The 22,707-nt window shown below is 36.3% G+C and overlaps 2 protein-coding genes across 4 annotated transcripts in view; one reads left to right on the top strand and one right to left on the bottom strand.

Annotated features, from left to right (window-relative positions):
* LOC142339191 (ruvB-like 2) overlaps positions 1–22,707 on the top strand; it is a 510,084-nt gene that overhangs the window by 79,054 nt on the left and 408,323 nt on the right. The window lies entirely within an intron of this gene.
* LOC142339188 (unconventional myosin-XVIIIa-like) overlaps positions 1–22,707 on the bottom strand; it is a 171,524-nt gene that overhangs the window by 59,236 nt on the left and 89,581 nt on the right. For all 3 annotated transcript variants that reach the window (XM_075388990.1, XM_075388988.1, XM_075388989.1), the window contains exons 21-22: positions 20,619–20,897; positions 14,047–14,170 (exon numbers count right to left, since the gene is read on the bottom strand). In XM_075388990.1, coding sequence (XP_075245105.1) covers positions 14,047–14,170; positions 20,619–20,897 — 403 coding nt within the window. The remainder of the gene's footprint in view (positions 1–14,046; positions 14,171–20,618; positions 20,898–22,707) is intronic.

A 22,707-nucleotide genomic window follows, 5' to 3' on the forward strand; every position in this document is an offset into this window, starting at 1 on the left:
CCGATATTATTCCTGCATCAGAACCTACTAGGATTATGACACTCCTACTTAGGACCTCAATCCATTTGAACAAGTCCTTGACTAGACTGAAAGTCACTTTTCATGAAACTGCACAAGAGTATTTTTGAGCTCGAAATTTGACAACGTGTTGAGTACTTTTTTCGTAGATCACCTATATCCGATATTATCTCTGCTTCAGAACCTACTAGGATTATGACACTCCTACTTAGGACCTCAATCCATTTGAACAAGTCCTTGATCCTTGACTAGACTGAAAGTCACTTTTCATGAAACTGCACAAGAGTATTTTTGAGCTCGAAATTTGACAACGTGTTAAGTACTTTTTTCGTAGATCACCATTATTCGATATTATCTCTGCATCAGAACCTACTAGGACTATGACACTCCTACTTAGGACCTCAATCCATTTGAACAAGTCCTTGACTATACTGAAAGTCACTTTTCATGAAACTGCACAAGAGTATTTTTGAGCTCGAAATTTGACAACGTGTTAAGTACTTTTTTCGTAGATCACCTATATCCGATATTATCTCTGCTTCAGAACCTACTAGGACTATGACACTCCTACTTAGGACCTCAATCCATTTGAACAAGTCCTTGATCCTTGACTAGACTGAAAGTCACTTTTCATGAAACTGCACAAGAGTATTTTTGAGCTCGAAATTTGACAACGTGTTAAGTACTTTTTTCGTAGATCACCTATATCCGATATTATCTCTGCTTCAGAACCTACTAGTATTATGACACTCCTACTTAGGACCTCAATCCAATTGAAGAAGACCTTGACTAGACTGAAAGTCACTTTTCATGAAACTGCACAAGAGTATTTTTTGAGCTCGAAATTTGACAACGTGCTAAGTACTTTTTTCGAGGATCACCTATATTCGATATTATCTCTGCTTCAGAACCTACTAGGATTATGACACTCCTACTTAGGACCTCAATCCATTTGAACAAGTCCTTGATCCTTGACTAGACTGAAAGTCACTTTTCATGAAACTGCACAAGAGTATTTTTTGAGCTCGAAATTTGACAACGTGCTAAGTACTTTTTTCGTAGATCACCTATATTCGATATTATCTCTGCTTCAGAACCTACTAGGATTATGACACTCCTACTTAGGACCTCAATCCATTTGAACAAGTCCTTGATCCTTGACTAGACTGAAAGTCACTTTTCATGAAACTGCACAAGAGTATTTTTGAGCTCGAAATTTGACAACGTGTTAAGTACTTTTTTCGTAGATCACCAATATTCGATATTATCTCTGCATCAGAACCTACTAGGATTATGACACTCCTACTTAGGACCTCAATCCATTTGAACAAGTCCTTGATCCTTGACTAGACTGAAAGTCACTTTTCATGAAACTGCACAAGAGTATTTTTGAGCTCGAAATTTGACAACGTGTTAAGTACTTTTTTCGTAGATCACCTATATCCGATATTATCTCTGCTTCAGAACCTACTAGGATTATGACACTCCTACTTAGGACCTCAATCCATTTGAACAAGTCCTTGATCCTTGACTAGACTGAAAGTCACTTTTCATGAAACTGCACAAGAGTATTTTTTGAGCTCGAAATTTGACAACGTGCTAAGTACTTTTTTCGAGGATCACCTATATTCGATATTATCTCTGCTTCAGAACCTACTAGGATTATGACACTCCTACTTAGGACCTCAATCCATTTGAACAAGTCCTTGATCCTTGACTAGACTGAAAGTCACTTTTCATGAAACTTCACAAGAGTATTTTTGAGCTCGAAATTTGACAACGTGCTAAGTACTTTTTTCGTAGATCACCTATATTCGATATTATCTCTGCTTCAGAACCTACTAGGATTATGACACTCCTACTTAGGACCTCAATCCATTTGAACAAGTCCTTGATCCTTGACTAGACTGAAAGTCACTTTTCATGAAACTGCACAAGAGTATTTTTGAGCTCGAAATTTGACAACGTGTTAAGTACTTTTTTCGTAGATCACCAATATTCGATATTATCTCTGCATCAGAACCTACTAGGATTATGACACTCCTACTTAGGACCTCAATCCATTTGAACAAGTCCTTGACTATACTGAAAGTCACTTTTCATGAAACTGCACAAAGTATTTTTGAGCTCGAAATTTGACAACGTGTTAAGTACTTTTTTCGTAGATCACCTATATCCGATATTATCTCTACTTCAGAACCTACTAGGATTATGACACTCCTACTTAGGACCTCAATCCATTTGAACAAGTCCTTGATCCTTGACTAGACTGAAAGTCACTTTTCATGAAACTGCACAAGAGTATTTTTGAGCTCGAAATTTGACAACGTGTTAAGTACTTTTTTCGTAGATCACCAATATTCGATATTATCTCTGCATCAGAACCTACTAGGATTATGACACTCCTACTTAGGACCTCAATCCATTTGAACAAGTCCTTGACTATACTGAAAGTCACTTTTCATGAAACTGCACAAGAGTATTTTTGAGCTCGAAATTTGACAACGTGTTAAGCACTTTTTTCGTAGATCACCTATATCCGATATTATCTCTGCTTCAGAACCTACTAGGATTATGACACTCCTACTTAGGACCTCAATCCATTTGAACAAGTCCTTGATCCTTGACTAGACTGAAAGTCACTTTTCATGAAACTGCACAAGAGTATTTTTGAGCTCGAAATTTGACAACGTGTTAAGTACTTTTTTCGTAGATCACCTATTTCCGATATTATCTCTGCTTCAGAACCTACTAGGATTATGACACTCCTACTTAGGACCTCAATCCATTTGAACAAGTCCTTGACTATACTGAAAGTCACTTTTCATGAAACTGCACAAGAGTATTTTTTGAGCTCGAAATTTGACAACGTGTTAAGTACTTTTTTCGTAGATCACCTATATCCGATATTATCTCTGCTTCAGAACTTACTAGGATTATGACACTCCTACTTAGGACCTCAATCCATTTGAACAAGTCCTTGATCCTTGACTAGACTGAAAGTCACTTTTCATGAAACTGCACAAGAGTATTTTTGAGCTCGAAATTTGACAACGTGTTAAGTACTTTTTTCGTAGATCACCAATATTCGATATTATCTCTGCATCAGAACCTACTAGGATTATGACACTCCTACTTAGGACCTCAATCCATTTGAACAAGTCCTTGACTATACTGAAAGTCACTTTTCATGAAACTGCACAAGAGTATTTTTGAGCTCGAAATTTGACAACGTGTTAAGTACTTTTTTCGTAGATCACCTATATCCGATATTATCTCTGCTTCAGAACCTACTAGGATTATGACACTCCTACTTAGGACCTCAATCCATTTGAACAAGTCCTTGACTATACTGAAAGTCACTTTTCATGAAACTGCACAAGAGTATTTTTTGAGCTCGAAATTTGACAACGTGTTAAGTACTTTTTTCGTAGATCACCTATATCCGATATTATCTCTGCTTCAGAACCTACTAGGATTATGACACTCCTACTTAGGACCTCAATCCATTTGAACAAGTCCTTGATCCTTGACTAGACTGAAAGTCACTTTTCATGAAACTGCACAAGAGTATTTTTGAGCTCGAAATTTGACAACGTGTTAAGTACTTTTTTCGTAGATCACCAATATTCGATATTATCTCTGCATCAGAACCTACTAGGATTATGACACTCCTACTTAGGACCTCAATCCATTTGAACTAGTCCTTGACTATACTGAAAGTCACTTTTCATGAAACTGCACAAGAGTATTTTTGAGCTCGAAATTTGACAACGTGTTAAGCACTTTTTTCGTAGATCACCTATATCCGATATTATCTCTGCTTCAGAACCTACTAGGATTATGACACTCCTACTTAGAACCTCAATCCATTTGAACAAGTCCTTGATCCTTGACTAGACTGAAAGTCACTTTTCATGAAACTGCACAAGAGTATTTTTGAGCTCGAAATTTGACAACGTGTTAAGTACTTTTTTCGTAGATCACCTATATCCGATATTATCTCTGCTTCAGAACCTACTAGGATTATGACACTCCTACTTAGGACCTCAATCCATTTGAACAAGTCCTTGACTATACTGAAAGTCACTTTTCATGAAACTGCACAGGAGTATTTTTTGAGCTCGAAATTTGACAACGTGTTAAGTACTTTTTTCGTAGATCACCTATATCCGATATTATCTCTGCTTCAGAACCTACTAGGATTATGACACTCCTACTTAGGACCTCAATCCATTTGAAGAAGACCTTGACTAGACTGAAAGTCACTTTTCATGAAACTGCACAAGAGTATTTTTTGAGCTCGAAATTTGACAACGTGCTAAGTACTTTTTCGAGGATCACCTATATTCGATATTATCTCTGCATCAGAACCTACTAGGATTATGACACTCCTACTTAGGACCTCAATCCATTTGAACAAGTCCTTGATCCTTGACTAGACTGAAAGTCACTTTTCATGAAACCGCACAAGAGTATTTTTGAGCTCGAAATTTGACAACGTGTTGAGTACTTTTTTCGTAGATCACCAATATTCGATATTATCTCAGCTTAAGAACCTACTAGGATTATGACACTCCTACTTGGACCCTCAATCCATTTGAACAAGTCCTTGACTATACTGAAAGTCACTTTTCATGAAACTGCACAAGAGTATTTTTTGAGCTCGAAATTTGACAACGTGTTAAGTACTTTTTTCGTAGATCACCTATATCCGATATTATCTCTGCTTCAGAACCTACTAGGATTAGGACACTCCTACTTAGGACCTCAATCCATTTGAACAAGTCCTTGATCCTTGACTAGACTGAAAGTCACTTTTTCATGAAACTGCACAAGAGTATTTTTGAGCTCGAAATTTGACAACGTGCTAAGTACTTTTTTCGTAGATCACCTATATTCGATATTATCTCTGCTTCAGAACCTACTAGGATTATGACACTCCTACTTAGGACCTCAATCCATTTGAATAAGACCTTGACTAGACTGAAAGTCACTTTTCATGAAACTGCACAAGAGTATTTTTTGAGCTCGAAATTTGACAACGTGCTAAGTACTTTTTTCGTAGATCACCTATATTCGATATTATCTCTGCTTCAGAACCTACTAGGATTATGACACTCCTACTTAGGACCTCAATCCATTTGAACAAGTCCTTGATCCTTGACTAGACTGAAAGTCACTTTTCATGAAACTGCACAAGAGTATTTTTGAGCTCGAAATTTGACAACGTGTTAAGTACTTTTATCGTAGATCACCAATATTCGATATTATCTCTGCATCAGAACCTACTAGGATTATGACACTCCTACTTAGGACCTCAATCCATTTGAACAAGTCCTTGACTATACTGAAAGTCACTTTTCATGAAACTGCACAAGAGTATTTTTGAGCTCGAAATTTGACAACGTGTTAAGTACTTTTTTCGTAGATCACCTATATCCGATATTATCTCTGCTTCAGAACCTACTAGGATTATGACACTCCTGCTTAGGACCTCAATCCAATTGAAGAAGACCTTGACTAGACTGAAAGTCACTTTTCATGAAACTGCACAAGAGTATTTTTTGAGCTCGAAATTTGACAACGTGCTAAGTACTTTTTTCGAGGATCACCTATATTCGATATTATCTCTGCTTCAGAACCTACTAGGATTATGACACTCCTACTTAGGATCTCAATCCATTTGAACAAGTCCTTGATCCTTGACTAGACTGAAAGTCACTTTTCATGAAACTGCACAAGAGTATTTTTGAGCTCGAAATTTGACAACGTGTTAAGTACTTTTTTCGTAGATCACCAATATTCGATATTATCTCTGCATCAGAACCTACTAGGATTATGACACTCCTACTTAGGACCTCAATCCATTTGAACAAGTCCTTGACTATACTGAAAGTCACTTTTCATGAAACTGCACAAGAGTATTTTTGAGCTCGAAATTTGACAACGTGTTAAGTACTTTTTTCGTAGATCACCTATATCCGATATTATCTCTGCTTCAGAACCTACTAGGATTATGACACTCCTACGTAGGACCTCAATCCATTTGAAGAAGACCTTGACTAGACTGAAAGTCACTTTTCATAAAACTGCACAAGAGTATTTTTTGAGCTCGAAATTTCACGTGATGATTAATTACTTTTCTCGTAGATCACCTATATCAAATATTGTCTCTGTCTTAGAACCTACTAGCATTGTCACACTTCTATTTAGGTAGGTAATTTCATAACCTCTCCTAAAACCGAAGCTCTGTGGTGCAGAGCAAACCAGACCGGAAAAGGAAGCGGAGCTAGCAAAGGAGCGCAAAATTGAAAAACCAAGAAGAGCGCAAAACGAACCTTCTTGCTGTGCAAAAAACTCCCACGATGTGGGAAAGCGGACCGACACAGGCCCGAACACAGAAGCTCTGCGGTGCAGAGCAAGCCAGACCGAAAAAAAAAGAGCAGCTAGCCAAGCTAGCTTGCAAAAAAGCGGAAAGAAGAACTCACCTTAGAAAGATGAGAAGCCAGCAGCTGAAGAAACAAAGCAAACTCTGAAAATACATTTTGTTAATATAAATAAAACAAGAAAACATCAGAGACAACACAGAAAGCGCACGGAAACCCACGGCGAAATTAGAGCTTCAGCTCAAAACGAAAACAAACGCAGACGCAGCGAAACACAAACACAAAGAAAGACGCCCGAAAAACGCCCGCACGCACGCACCGCACCTACATCCCCATCATGGGGTGCACCAAAGCCCAGCGGGGGGGGAGCCGACTAACCGGCGTCTCAACGGGACAGGGGGGGGGGTGCACCCCATGGGGCGAAACGCCCTCACCTTAGAATAATAGTATATATATAAGTATTAAGGGGGTGAGAAGATCATCCCCCGAACCGACTTGGCTGAAAATTGGAGGAAAGGTTCCTCGCTATCTATGGGTGCTATTGCAGCACTGTTGGGACATCAGTTTTAATTTGACTAGTGTTATAAATATTGACTACAGTTATAAATAACACACTATTTGACTAATGTTATAAATAACTGTTATAAATAATGTTATAAATACAAGCTACTATAACCAAAAGTGACCGGAACAACCAGCAACACAAACTGGGTCTACGGGAACACTACCAGAGACCACTATCAATAGTTTTTTTTATTTTCCCAAGTGAATTACCTCATTAAAAGCATGAAATGAGGGGGTTGGGGGGGTCATTTGCAGAGTGAAAATTGACCCCCTGGATCGCAGAAAACCCTATACAAAACATATATGGGGAGATTCCCCATTACAAATGGAGTTCAACGAGCCTATTCGTGCAGTCAAAGGCATTAATTTCAACATTTGACCTGTAGAAACGTGAAACGTACCAGTCACTAAACGGTAAAAATGACCGTATGTGTCGAGGCCAATTTCTCAAAAACGGCTGAAAGAAACAAAACGCCATTTACAGGGACTCAAGTACTGCTCAAGCTGAGTTCAAATCAAAAAACAGATCAAAAATCGGTTCACTCTACGAGGAGATATTCCAACATAAATGTACCGTATCAAAAGACCAAAATGACCCATTTCGGGTCCTGTTTCTGAACTATAACATAACCACTCATTATAACCACCTGTAAAATATATATGGGGAGACTCCCCACTAACAGGGGAATCTAACGGACCAATTAACAAGCTTTAAATCGTATTATAGGTGATGTGACAGGGCTCTGCATGTACCGGTACCCTGCTTCAGCAGGTAAAAAATGGGGTACCTGTCCTGGCCAATTTCTCGAAAACGGCTGATCGAAACCAAACGACACCTATATCAAAACAAAGCTTAGCTCAAGCTGGGTTTAACAAAAAAAGTTTCATCAAAATCGGTTCACTCTACAACGAGTTATTGCAAAGTAAAGGTACCGTACCAAATGATCAAAAAAGCAGGGTACTCCTGCCGCAGAGCCAAAATTGACCATCTAAACCTGCGAAAACGCTATATAAAGTATACATATTCGGAATCTACGTTAGACGGGCTATTCAAAACACTAATTTTGTCTCTAGAAATGACAAAATTCAAAGCTTCAAGGTGGTACCGGATGGTGTCAACCGCTTCTAGGGCTAAAATCGAGGTCAAGTTTACTGGACAATTTCTCGAAAACGGCTGAACAAAAAAGAACCCCCTTAGTACAGTTTGTAGCACTGCTTGAGATACGCATCATATTAAAAAATGAGCTCGATCGGTACAGTCTTCGAGGAGTTATAGCAATTATAAGGTACCGTACCAAATGACCAAAAAAGCGAGGTGACCGCCCTTCAGAGCCAAAATTGACAATCTCAACTACATAAAATACAATATAGAATATATATGGGGATACTCCCCACTAACTGAGGATTCTAAAACACTAACATTTGTTGGGCAAATCCGGTTTTTTGTGGTACCGAAATTTGGGTCACCCAGAGTAGCCCGAAAATTCGACTTTTTTCAAATTTAATCATTAATAACTTTTTGATCAGGCCGATTTGAGAAACCAACCGAACACTGCAAGCAAGAGGGGTTCAGTGCCAACAAAATCCGACCACTCCCGTTTAATTTGGTTCAGTACTTTAGAAGTTATTAACAAAATACTAATTTATACCCCAAATTTTGGGCTTTCAGCGATGCCCAAAATCTCCGGAACCGTTGTAAAACAACGTGAAATAGCGTTCGCGGCGTATTTGTGGGAGTAATTTTGGTGCACTTCGGTGTTCTAGGTCACGGCAAACCTTCATGGTGAGGTGGGAAAAAATTTCCCACCTCACCATGAAGGGTATGATGTTTTGTGTGTTTTGACATAAAACCACATCCACATAATTTTGATGAAATCGTGAAAAAAGATAAATTGTTGAATTAACCCAATTATTTGATACAATTAGCTTCAACAACTTAAACAATGTCTAGAAAACACAAAACGCACGCCGAAAAACTTGTTCAATTGCGCAAAACACCACTCAGCCATAAAATTTGAGAAAAGATTTTGTTTTTCGGCATTCATCATTGAATAACTGTTCTAAAGAATTTTTTGAGGAATGTGACTAGCCATTCCATAAAAGAACGTCTTAACAGCAAAAGAGAGTGCCAATGATCACTCGTTTTGGTCAAAAATTAAATGAGAAAATCGAAAAAGCACAAAAGATTAAATTCCTTTCTCAATGTGATAAAACAAGATCTTTCCTCCGCAATTGCAGATTTTGCTTAAATATCTGTTGCAAATATTCTTATTTACCTGGCTTTCTTATCTCTGAAGGCGGTGAATGAAGTAAAAGATCAACATAAATTGAAATAAAATACTAATCTTGAAACAATCAACGCCTTCAACAGCCCGTAAAAGAATTGCTAATTGCTTTTACAAAACATATATGCATTTTTTGTCATTTCAAAACGAAATATTCTTTACCTCTAAAGTTTCCTTTACCTCAAGATAAGAAAATCATAAGGAGGCAAGGAGCCTGAATTGATAAAATAAAGTGTACGCGAAAGAAGTGTCCAAGAACCTAAAAAAGGAACGAATATTTTTTTATAAAATTGTTATTACTTTTTTTGAAATGGACAAATTTGCAGACCTAATAAACGAAGTTATTTCATATTTTGTCATCGCAATTGGTTGCTCTGGGACTGTGGTTTCCCTTTGTGTATCAGAAAACCCTAACTAGTTAATTTTTTAAATCGAAAAGCGTCTTTGATCCACTTTACCCTTACTTGTTCACAGACTTTCATGTACCACAATTTTTTCAATGTTTTTTGCCGTAATCAATAATTAAAATAAGTTGAAGTGAATTAAATCCTTTGCTTTTGTGTTTCCATGATATTTTTTGATACTAGACCAAAAGGAACGGATTCGAGAATTCTAGGACAAAAAGATTGCTTAGAAAAGAAAATTCTTGAAGAGAGCATTTTTAAAAAGTTAATGTTGAGGAAAAGAGCAAAAACTACATTCTGATGCGTAATTACGACTGTCATGCAATAAAATATTAACTTCAGCAGGATTTCAGCAGGACTGTATGACATCTAACTGCAATTAGCGAGAGCAGTGGACAAACGACACAGAGTTGCCCAAAAATTCGACTTTTTTCAAGTTTAATCATTTATAACTTTTTGATCAGGCCGCTTTGAGAAACCAATCGAACACTGCAAGCAAGAAGGGTTTAGTGTCAACAAAATGCGACTACTCCCGTTTAATTTGGTTTAGTACTTTAGAAGTTATTAACATAATACTAATTTATACCCCAATTTTTGGGCTTTCAGCGATGCCCAAAGTCTGCGGAACCGTTGTAAAACAACGTGAAATAGCGTTCGCGGCGCATTTGTGGGAGTAATTCTGGTGCACTTCAGCGTTCTAGGCCACGGCAATCCTTCATGGTGAGGTGGGAAAAAACTTCCCCCCTCACCATGAAGGTTACGATGTTTTGTGTGTTTTGACATAAAACAATATCCACATAATTCTGATGAAATCCTGAAAAAAGATAAATTGTTGAATTAACCCAATTATTTGATACAATTAGCTTCAACAACTTAAACAATGTCTAGAAAACACAAAACGCACGCCGAAAAACTTGTTCAATTGCGCAGAACACCACTCAGCCATAAAATTTGAGAAAAGATTTTGTTTTTCGGCATTCATCATTGAATAACTGTTCTAAAGAATTTTTTGAGGAATGTGACTAGCCATTCCATAAAAGAACGTCTTAGCAGCAAAAGAGAGTGCCAATGATCACTCGTTTTGTTTAAAAATTAAATGAGAAAAACGAAAAAGCACAAAAGATTAAATTCCTTTCTCAATGTGATAAAACAAGATCTTTCCTCCGCAATTGCAGATTTTGCTTAAATATCTGTTGCAAATATTCTTATTTACCTGGCTTTCTTATCTCTGAAGGCGGTGAATGAAGTAAAAGATCAACATAAATTGAAAGAAAATACTAATCTTGAAACAATCAACGCCTTCAACAGCCCGTAAAAGAATTGCTAATTGCTTTTACAAAACATATATGCATTTTTTGTCATTTCAAAACGAAATATTCTTTACCTCTAAAGTTTCCTTTACCCCAAGATAAAAAAATCATAAGGAGGCAAGGAGCTTGAATTGATAAAATAAAGTGTACGCGAAAGAAGTGTCCAAGAACCTAAAAAAGGAACGAATAATTTTTTATAAAATTGTTATTACTTTTTTTGAAATGGACAAATTTGCAGACCTAATAAACGAAGTTATTTCATATTTTGTCATCGCAATTGGTTGCTCTGGGACTGTGGTTTCCCTTTGTGTATCAGAAAACCCTAACTAGTTAATTTTTTAAATCGAAAAGCGTCTTTGATCCTTTTTACCCTTACTTGTTCACAGACTTTCATGTACCACAATTTTTTCAATGTTTTTTGCCGTAATCAATAATTAAAATAAGTTGAAGTGAATTAAATCCTTTGTTTTTGTGTTTCAATGATGTTTTTTGATACTAGACCAAAAGGAACGGATTCGAGAATTCTAGGACAAAAAGATTGCTTAGAAAAGAAAATTCTTGAAGAGAGCATTTTTAAAAAGTTAATGTTGAGGAAAAGAGCAATAACTACATTCTGATGGGTAATTACGACTGTCATGCAATCAAATATTAACTTCAGCAGGATTTCAGCAGGACTGTATGACATATAACTGCAATTAGCGAGAGCAGTGGACAAACGACACAGAGTGGCCCGAAAATTCGAATTTTTTCAAATTTAATCATTAATAATTTTTTGATCAGGCCGATTTGAGAAACCAATCTAACACGGCAAGCAAGAAGGGTTTAGTGCCAACAAAATGCGACTACTCCCGTTTAATTTGGTTTAGTATTTTAGAAGTTATTAACATAATACTAATTTATACCCCAATTTTTGGGCTTTCAGCGATGCCCAAAATCTGCGGAACCGTTGTAAAACAACGTGAAAAAGCGTTCGCGGCGCATTTGTGGGAGTAATTCTGGTGCACTTCGGCGTTCTAGGCCACGGCCAACCTTCATGGTGAGGTGGGAAAAAACTTCCCCCTCTCACCATGAAGGTTACGATGTTTTGTGTGTTTTGACATAAAACAATATCCACATAATTCTGATGAAATCGTGAAAAAAGATAAATTGTTGAATTAACCCCATTATTTGATACAATTAGCTTCAACAACTTAAATAATGTCTAGAAAACACAAAACGCACGCCGAAAAAGTTGTTCAATTGCGCAAAACACCACTCAGCCATATAATTTGAGGAAAGACTTTGTTTTTCGGCATTCATCATTGAATAACAGTTCTAAAGAATTTTTTCAGGAATATGACTAGCCATTCCATACGAGAACGTCTTAACAACAAAAGATAATGCCAATGATCACTCGTTTTGGTCCAAAATTAAATGAGGAAATCGAAAAAGCACAACGGAACAATTTTTTTCTGAATGATCCAAATTACCCCAAAAACAAGTTTATGCAGAAAAACTGATTTTTCTCTGGATTCCCAGTTCGTTTTTCCGCCACCTCATTCCGGGTTGTTTAGAAACAACGTTTTCTATATGTCAAGAATTATCAAGATCTTATCAAGTTTTGCCAAGAAAAGTTCTTGACAGGTCTTGATAAGATCTTGTCAAGATCTTACCAAGGTGTTCCAAGAAATTTTGTCTATCAAGATCTTGGCAAGATGTGTCAAGTTTTGCACGAGTTGGCAAGATCTTGCATGACATGGCAAGGTGTATCAAGTTTCGTTTCACTGGGTTATGTATCTCGATCCTCCATACTATATAGAAAGGATGCCAGACACATTATGATAATTTTGCATTTCAAGGATGCTAACCAGGGAAACCTGGCCAGAGATACAGGAATGCCTAAATAACTGCTAGTTCATAACATTCCGCAATAATACCAAACACTTACTTCACAACAGGTCAATGATACTAGGTGAAATAATTTGATTTTTCTTCCTGTTCCCCTTTAGACGACTTCATAACGTACATTTGACTGAAAAATACACCCTTTGTCTCGTTAATTCAATTTCCGCAATGATCATTCGATATCGCCATGTTTCATGGCCCCACAAATCATCAATAATTTGGCAATATTCACAACGAGGCGTTCGAATTGTTCAGCAAGATGACCAAAAAATGATTTCACTTTTTCCTCTCTCATTCCGTGGCAAGTGAATTCAACGATTGAAGGTCACCGTTAAAAAGCGATGTATACCAGTTTCGTTATCTCTTCGCGAAGATAAAACATGACCGATTGCTGTCAAACGACTGTCGAGCGGTTGGCTCCGTCAATAGCTAGCTACGGTTTAGGGATGCTAGCTTCAGCGCACGGGCGGCGCGGCGGGGGTGTGGCGGCGATAGCGCTGGTTGTGGAACGGTGTGCACGGGTTGAGATTGGGGGGGGGGGATGAAGTGAGAGGTGGGGGTGTCTCTTTTAACAGTTGCGGTTAATCACGACTAGTGAGACGTAAGAGAACTTAATGAACTCGGGGCTTTACTTGTTTATATCGTTTTTGAGGACGAAAAGTCAAAGGGTCAGACGAAAAGTTGGTAATACAAAAATTTGCAGAAAAAGAACAGCAAGATCTTTGCTGTTTCTTTTGAGCGCAATTAATAAGAGTACTGAACTGTGAGGTGGGTCCTTCCAACTGGTAGAATATCCTCATTTAAAATTGACATTTTTATACGAAACGGTTTCCTACTCCTACTCTTGTAGAAAGTGATCATCTATAATCTATTATTCAAAATTTCTATACTGATGCAGCTGAAGTGGAAAGGCTCGTACCACCTCCTATTAGACAACAAAAACCATTATTAGTGTCAAAACATACATTAGATTGTTCACACATCTTCATGGAAGCAAAAAATTTGCTCACATGAAAAGTCAAAAACTGTTTTTAGACTTTTATAGTGCTATAAAATATTGGTCCTATAAATTTATGTAATCCCATCCTTTTATTAAGCTGCAAAGCTATTGTCAATTGAAAAATCCGCATAAAGCACCAAATTTGTCAAGGTAAGAAAAGTTTTGGGAAACATTTAGGGAAGATAGAAGTACCTGTTCTCTCTCTTGGCTGTGGTGCACTGTTCACTCATTCCATCCAACATTGTCTGTATCTCGGCCAGTTGATTCCTCGCATGCATCAACTGCTTCTGCAGCTTCCTCTCCCTCTCAATGTCACCTATAACACAACACATCACAAACCACAACCATCATAACCGACTAAAACGAACTAGCGGTTTGACGGCGGCTTCGGTTTGACACTTAGTGATGATAGCTTAAACTTAAGAGAGGATGAAGTGAGGAAGTTGAAAAGGGGAGCAGAGTATTTGGGATGCAAGTGGGTCGTCAAGCGTGAGTGGCGCGGCAAGGAGGGCTTGGAATTGGACGGTGGATGGACGAGTGGGGGTTCTATTTATTTTTTAGCAGCTTCAATGAAGACGCTCAGCAGGAAGGTAAGGCGGATCTACTAAATTTTTAGTAAACTTTACCTATTTAGTTTGTACAAACTTTGTTTGAGAGCAATAAAACAAACTTACAATTGTCCTTCAGTATTTGTCATAAGAAGAAAGTTAATTAATCGTAACACTTATAAATAAAGAAAACAGAGACAACGAGGTTGCACGAACAACCATGTTTTCCAGACTTCCATAAATATTAAATAGATTACCGTAATTATATCTTATTGACTGAAAACCGACTGAAGTTCGCAATTAAACAACATAGTCGGCAGAGTGCCGCTGAACCCATTGACCGACATTGGGAATGAAACAGTTAGAGACAAATAAAGAAGAATGGACGACAAACTTTTTTCGGAAAGTGTCGAAAAGTGTTCTAATTTGGTTCACAGCTTCAGTAGATTCGATAAATACAGCGATTGCAGCCTCTAAATTTCATAACTTATTTAAGTAAGTCTTTAAACATTCAGTGTTAGTGCCCGCATTCTTGTTGTTTATCCCGTTTCTTTCGATTTCGCTTTATGACCCTGACCGTATTTGATGAACGCATTCTAAATTCCATTCAGTTGGAACAGGAAGCTAGGTAAGTCATAAACCGAAACTAAAAATGTTGACTTATGAAAAACAAAAAAAAACAGAAACAGCCCGTAAAATATATGAAACGACTCGCAGCGCCATGCAATAAACTCTTTGGTAGCCTAACCTAAGCCAAGAAGATCAAAGAAAAAGGAAAAAAACTAAATTTAACTGATAAAAATAGTGTTTTAAAAGTTTGGTGGGGTGTGGGAAAGTGGGATGGAAGATAGGTCGAGTAGGCTGAGTGTTATGTAGGTGTAAAGGGATAGGCTGGCAGGTTAGGGGATCGCGGGGGGGGGGGGGTTGTAGGTTCAGGGTGGGGGATGTAGTTGCACATGGAGGATTATCTCTAGTTCGGATAGGAAAGAGGTACTGTTATGAGATCAAAACATTTCTCACTTTGACCTTGAATTTTACCAGCAGTTCCTAATTCCTGTACATTAAACTTCGATACTGTTCAAGTCAAATGTTCCAAAGCGAAAGTCAACGTTCAAAAGCAGAAGTCAATCTTCGAAAACAAGGAAGTCACATTTCAATTTATGAACTTAACTCAGCTAAAAAAAACTGCACGTGTCAACAACTGCATGTTAACACTTAGGCATATAACCCAAAAAAACATGAAAATAAACGAAGGAACAGAAAATAGTCTTTAAAGAAAAACGTTTTTTATTGGAGAAAGTGGTGTCAACATTATCAAAACCAAACATAGCCGGCAGATTGTGGAAGATAACCGCTTGTGGCCTACCATGAATTGAAACAACTAAAGAAATAAGATTGACAGATCGACCACCAGCTTTTTAATAAACCACTAGACTTTTTGGGTTAGATTCGGAGCGCCATTTTATGAGACACATTTGCTCTTCAAGGAAAAAGCGCTAATGCAGCCCTTTCAAAATTAATATTCGATATTAAAACTGAAGACTCTATAAGTCAGGAATAAGGGCATATAAGTTTATAAGTCAGTTTATAAGTTTATAAGTCAGCATATAAGTCAGTTATAAGGGCATATAAGGGCACTACTTAGATGCACACTATTAACCATTAATTAGTAAATGTTCATAAAATTTTAAGTCCCATAAGTGAGTTCAGAAGTCATTTTTTGTGAGGTAAGTCACGCAATTGACCTAAAAGCAGAACTGACGTCACAAACCCAAATTTTAACTGCAAAGCAGTAAAAGTCACTGAAGTCATTGAAAAAGTCAACCCAAAGTAGTCAGGGTAAGACGAAACAAAAATCTGTTAGATGATAAAAATAGGAGCACAATAATAGCCGCCTGGAATTTCTGACGCGGCTATTAATAAAAACAAGTGAAAAAAGCACGCAAAAAACGGGCGGTCCGAAAAAATCATACACAAAACAAACTGAATCTACTGGTTTTAAGGCCAAGGAACACCACCGAGAACCTAAGATAAAAACACTATTACACCAAAATATGATAAACCTGCGAAATATGGAAACATTTTTTTAAAAAATCAGTGTCATCAAAATGATTTAAAACACGTATTCACATATCAGAGCCATTTATCAGATAGACGTTTTTGAGAACTCATCAAACTTCTTTTTTCATTTCCACCCAACTGATAAACCTTCCAAAAACAGAGCAAGATCCAAAATTCGCTCAAAATTATTTGAATCCAAATCCTCATAAACATTAGCTAAAAACTAAACCAAATAAATGGATCAAATTTTGCCTCATAAGAAGGCCGATGAGACCTGCCGCTTAAGAAGATCAATGAAACTTTTCATCATCAAGATTAAGCACCACAAAGAACAACGAATAAGGGTAAAACTCAAAAAATCGAAAATGAAATGGTGTCAAAGTCACATAAAAAATATATCAAACGCCAATTTTAAATAGTTCCACTTAGTCTTTACCAGAAAGCCAAATGGAATTGTCTTAAACGAAACTAAATTCCCAGACAACAAAAAAAAGAACCAAAAACTCACTAAAATTTTGAAAACGCAGATTGTTAGCTGGCACCGAAATTTTTGAAACATAGCCGGCAGATTGCCGGAAAATAGCCGCGATAGACGCTTGTGGCCTTCCATGAATTGAAACAACTAAAGAAATAAGATAGACTAGCAGTCCTTTAATAGACCACTTAACTTTTTAGGTTAGATTCGAACTGTCAATTTTCTGACACATACGGTCTATAAGTAGAGCTTTTTCAAAATTGATATTCGAAATTAAAAACTCAAGACTAATATTCAAGAATTAGGGCATATAAGTTTGCAACTACTTAGATGCACACTATTGATCTTTAATAAAAAAATGTTCATAAAATTTAAAGTTCCATAGGTGAGTTCAGAAGTCATTTTTTGAGTTAGGTAAGTCACGCAATTGACCTAAAAGCAGAAATAACATCACGCACAAAAATTTTAATTGCAAAGCAATAGAAGTCACTGAAGTCAATTCCAAGAAGTCAATTCCAAGAAGTCAGGTCTTAAGAATCATCGATGGAGACGACGAACTAAAAAAACATAGCAGGACAAATCCTAAATTACAATCCAAGGAATTGAATGCAAAACAGACCCAATATATTTGACCAGCAGATCAATTGAACAATTCCAGTCAAAAAGACAATCTCAGAAAGTAAAAGAAGGAAACGAACCAAACAAAAAAAATAATTATTGCCAGACCTTTTGAAGCTTTTAACCTGAAGACCATATATATGACACAAATCAATATACTCATTAACTCACGCAAAAGCCTATAAACAGATCAATTTGCCTCAAAAGGTAAATAAACTTGAGAAATACAACAAACGCTTCAAAATATTGAAAAATGAAAAGCGAAAAATTTACTGAAATATGGCTGGAAAAATGTTCAAAACCATTTTTTATTTTCTTCTGGAGTTCTGTCTTGTAACAAGTCGGCATTATTTAATGTTTCGTTGGCCAGTACAGATCGCTAAACTCAGAAAATGGGAAGAAATTAAAAAAAAAATTTATACAATCAAAAATTTTAAAATGCAAGCTCTATTAAAAAAAATTGCCTACAATTGCAATACTAAAACTGAAAACTATTTCATTGCTACTAGAAATTATGCAGTAACATACTAGGAAACCCTAAAGGAGGTTCCCTGGCCACTGAGGAAAAATAATAAAATTTCAGAAATTGAAAGAAAAAATTGCAATTTGAAAATCGATAGAATTTGTAAAATTAAAATCTGGAAACACATTCCCCATACCACCAGCAACTATGAAGTAACTTTTTATCAACATTTAGAGGAGATTCACTCACAGTTTAGATTAGATAAGCCTGAAAAATCACAAAAATTTTCAAAATTAAAAAAAAAGCAAGTTTAGTAAAAAAAAATTGGCAAAATTTGTGATATTAAAATATTTTCAATAAACCGATAAAACTATTCCAAGGCCAATAAAAAATTTTCAATAAACTAATTTATTAGCAAACCCTAGATGAGGTGTTTCGCCACTGGGGCTAGAAAACTTGAATAATGACAATAAATGTTAGAAACTTTGAAAAAAACTGCAATTTTTATCAAAAAATTGTTAAAATTTGTGAAGTAAAAATTTTGCAAACCATTTCTTTACCACTAGAAACATTATAATGACCTATTATTTGGCCCCACAAGAAGTTTCTTGACTCCATGGGCGGAAACAACTCAAAAACGCCAAAAATTTTCAAAAACTTGAAAAAAATTTTTAAAAATTGGTATAAATTACCATGTTTATGTTTAGAGTAGCAAAACATATATCTCATAAAATGGCCATAAAAAGGAATTTCGTCTTGCAAAAACCCTTTATCGACTTTTAAAAACCTCAATTGTAGGCTGATTCACCAAAAAATCCAAAAAAATGACGAAAAAAGCGAAAAATGGCATTATTTTGGGCTCAAAAACTCCTAAAAATGACCTTTTAACCTTGAATAACGGCCTTCACAGTAGCTTCACCACTCTAAGTACTTGAAGAACTACTAAACGCGGCTACGGGTTTCTAATGAAACTTGATGCCCGCTGAGCGTTACCTGTTTATCCCGTTTTGAAAGCTCAAAGTCACGAAAAAAGGTGTGAAAACATCTTAAAAAAATTAAAAAAAAAGACAGAGCACCAATACAATCCAATTCTTGGATTGTAAAAAACCACGATGTCCCCAATAATAGCCGCTATCGCTTCGCGGCTATTAAAAAGATTATTTTGTCTCCCTAGGAAACCGAAAACCAATCTTAAACTAATCTTAAACTAACCAATCTTAAACCAATCTTAAACCAAAAACTAAGTGATCAGACAACGAACAGAACAATTCGGAGAAATATTCGCTAACATATTTTTTTAAAAAGTAGTGCCAGATTTTTGCAATAAAATCTGTATACACTGAAACAACTAATGGATGCAACTTAATGGATGCAAATGATTCCTGAATAGAGAGGCGATGGGACTTTTCGTCAATGATGCTAAGTTTAAATTAGACTTCTCGTGGGCAACAAAAAGTGTCAACAGATAAAAACGACAGCGCCCCAAAACGATTCAAATCCGTAACAAGAATTGTTAAAAGAAAGACGCCTAAATGAAGGCTTTTCAGAGGATGACGGCAGCTCAAAGGCTTTCAAGGTTCAAACAAAAAATTTACACGATTTTAGATAATAATCAAATAGAACCTATGTTCCTAATTGAAAACCGGTTCCATATTACTTCAATCAACAAATATTGTCCATTACTTCGCAATCAGTACATCGTATCGCCAATACAAATATGAGTTAGCTTAAAGCGGCTTCAATATTAAAATTCGCACCCTTTCCAAACACCAAAATTTAAATTACTGGGCAGATAGATGTTTTTGCGAATTTTGACTGACAGTAGTGAATATTATGTCACCAGTTCAATTTACGTCAGCGTTTTTTCCCAGAGAAAGCGTTTAAAAACGCAGGAAAAACTCACCATATATTGATATATTTTGTAACCAATTCGCGCGAGCAATGTCATTAAGTTAACTTTACAGACTAACAAAAGAGCCAGAATTAGCGTTTGATGTCAATCATGTTAGCACTGAGGGACTTAAGGGAAATTCTAAAAAATGGCTTTGGGAATTACTAAAAAAAATTAAGAACTAAGGATTAGGGCACTATGGACTCAATCAAGTTAACTACGAAACCAGATTCAACAGTTTCGAAACCTAGAATTTTTTGGTCTATTTGTAGATTAAAGCCGATTAAAAAGGCAAATTGCAGATTATCATTGACATATAGCAGCATGGCTCTTCAGAATTTTCGCCTCTAAAATAGGTCTCAAATCATTTCTAGCAGACCTCACCCAATAATGATTAAGGTTAACTCAGACTGTTCCCGTGGTTCTTCAGTCTATGAGTGCGAGAGGCTTATATCTCTAAATTCCACATGTCGCAGAAACAAGGCAAATTTAATAAGCATCGCTTCAAAACTCTTTTAGAAGCTTTATTGAATGCTACCACTGCTGTCTTCTTCGCAGAAGATTATATGGTTGAAAACCAGCCAAAAAATTCAGTTTGACATATAGTTTCACTAATGAGTTAAGATTCCCAAACAGACATCGAAGAGAGATTGTGAGCAAGAATGTGTACATTTCCGCCTACACGATTTAGGCTTTCTAAATTAATACCTGAGTTTTTGGATGATGCCAGACTTTTAAGCTTTCTCTCGAGCTCAAGTTTTTCCCTATTGATGATCTGTCTTTCGTGGATCTCGTCGTCCAGCTGGGTTTCTAATCCCCGGATCCGTTTCAGATACGATTGTTTGTTCTGTTCGAACTCATCTTCACGTATTTCCAGTTCTTTCGTCAACTCGTTCCGCACTTTACCCATTTCCATTTCAAGTCTCAGTTTGGCTGCCTCTAGTCTTGACACTTCGCCTGCCAGCTCATCCAGCTCCTCCTCTTGCTCTGAAACAGTTGTCCAAAAATTACATCCGAGTACTGTATTTGTTGCAGTTGTATTGAATAGAAAGCAGTTATTTAGTGAGAGACACTAAGAAACTTCTGACCAATAGAAACAAGTTAAGTAGTGTAAATATTTTGACTAGAAAAACATATTTGAGGGTGATAATAACAAAGAGGATCGTTAATGTTCGTTCGCACATAAAGTTCCGACCTCGCTCATCCGCATTTTTGGCATTAATATCTACCAAATGAGCAACAGATAGCAAACCCCCAAAAATTCACTTTTCAAAAAAAAGTATGAACAAAATGATCGCCTCCTACGCCTCAGTAAATGAGTAAAAACTGCCAAGTTAAATTGATGACATCAGCCACTTTAAGAAGGCAAGTCAAGACGAACAACAAAATCAAACAACAATAACAACAAACATTAACTCCATCCAAAACTTTGTCCATACTTCACTAAAAAGACATGGGGCCACTCCATAATAAGGCACGGTAACAATTAAACAAAAAAGAACAGCGAAGTTAAAAAATTGGCTTACATGTTTAAAAACAATTGATCTCAAAGTAATGAAAACCATTAGATAGAAATTAAAAACATCCAATATGTTTATGATCACAAACACTTCTATCGTAGGGCAATAAGACTTGTCATTGTTCAATTTTTATGCGGTTACAAAAAAACAAATGAAGACAAAAAATCAATTAAAACTTGCAAGAAAACGCTATCGAAGCCGTAAAGCCCAAGTTTTGCCTCTCAAAAACGTTTTGCCCCTAAATTGAGCCTTCCTCGAACAACAATAATTTGATATGCGACCTGTGTTTATTGAAAATAGGTAAACAGTAGACAAAAAAGAGAAAAGGTGCAAGATTAAGTAAGATTTTTGTATTTTTCGAAAACAATTAATTTCAAAGTCATTAAAGCCATTACCCACCAATTGAAACAACTAATTAGGTTCGCTTATTCGTCCAAAGCAAGCGCTTGAGACCTGTAATCATTCAGAATAGGTCTTAGGTCTACAAAAAAAACGTCAAATATATTCAAAAATCAAAAAGTAGTTTTTTTGCTTAAAACCTGAGTCGAAGCCAGTAGATTCATAACGATTTCTTTAAAACATTAGTCTTTACACTTCCACCTTCCCTCAAGGACATCAATGTCATATGTGACCTGTATTTAACAAGACCAGGTAAAAAAATGGACAAAAAAGTTACAAGGTTTTTTAGTTATTTTGTAAATGTTTTCAAAGTCATGAAAGCCATCACCTATCTACTGAAAGCAGAAAATAGGCTCTTTTATTCTTCCTTAAAAACCATTGAAACCTATCATTATCCAGGAAAATTCATACGACCAAAAAGACAAAATAAAAACGACAGTTAAGGACACAAGTAAGAAAAATTCAATTCAATTCTTCCAGAAAGGGGTGTTGAAGCCCTTAAAACCATAATCCATGCCATTAAAGACTTTTAGGTGACCAATTGTTCCTTATTGTGATCGCCAATAATGTAATTGGTGAACTGTCAATAATGCGATATGACAAAAGGCGGAAAAAACCGCGAAAATTGGGCTAATGTCTAAAAAAATTATGAAATCCAGAAATCATGAAGTATCAAAGCCAGAAACCCATAACTTAACGCTTTACACTGCAAATGACTAAATTTTAATACAGTAAAAAAAGAGGAAGAAGCATTCTTTCTTTACTAACACTAAGCTACAAGTTGACCAGATTAAGAGAAAAATAGTGGCAAATTTCAATAAGCCATTGTTTAATTAAGTATCAAACATTTTTAAAAGTCAAAACGACTATAATCTTCC

Source organism: Convolutriloba macropyga, chromosome 5 (genome assembly GCF_964194025.1).
Source record: "Convolutriloba macropyga chromosome 5, txConMacr16.3, whole genome shotgun sequence".
Taxonomy (NCBI): domain Eukaryota; kingdom Metazoa; phylum Xenacoelomorpha; order Acoela; family Convolutidae; genus Convolutriloba; species Convolutriloba macropyga.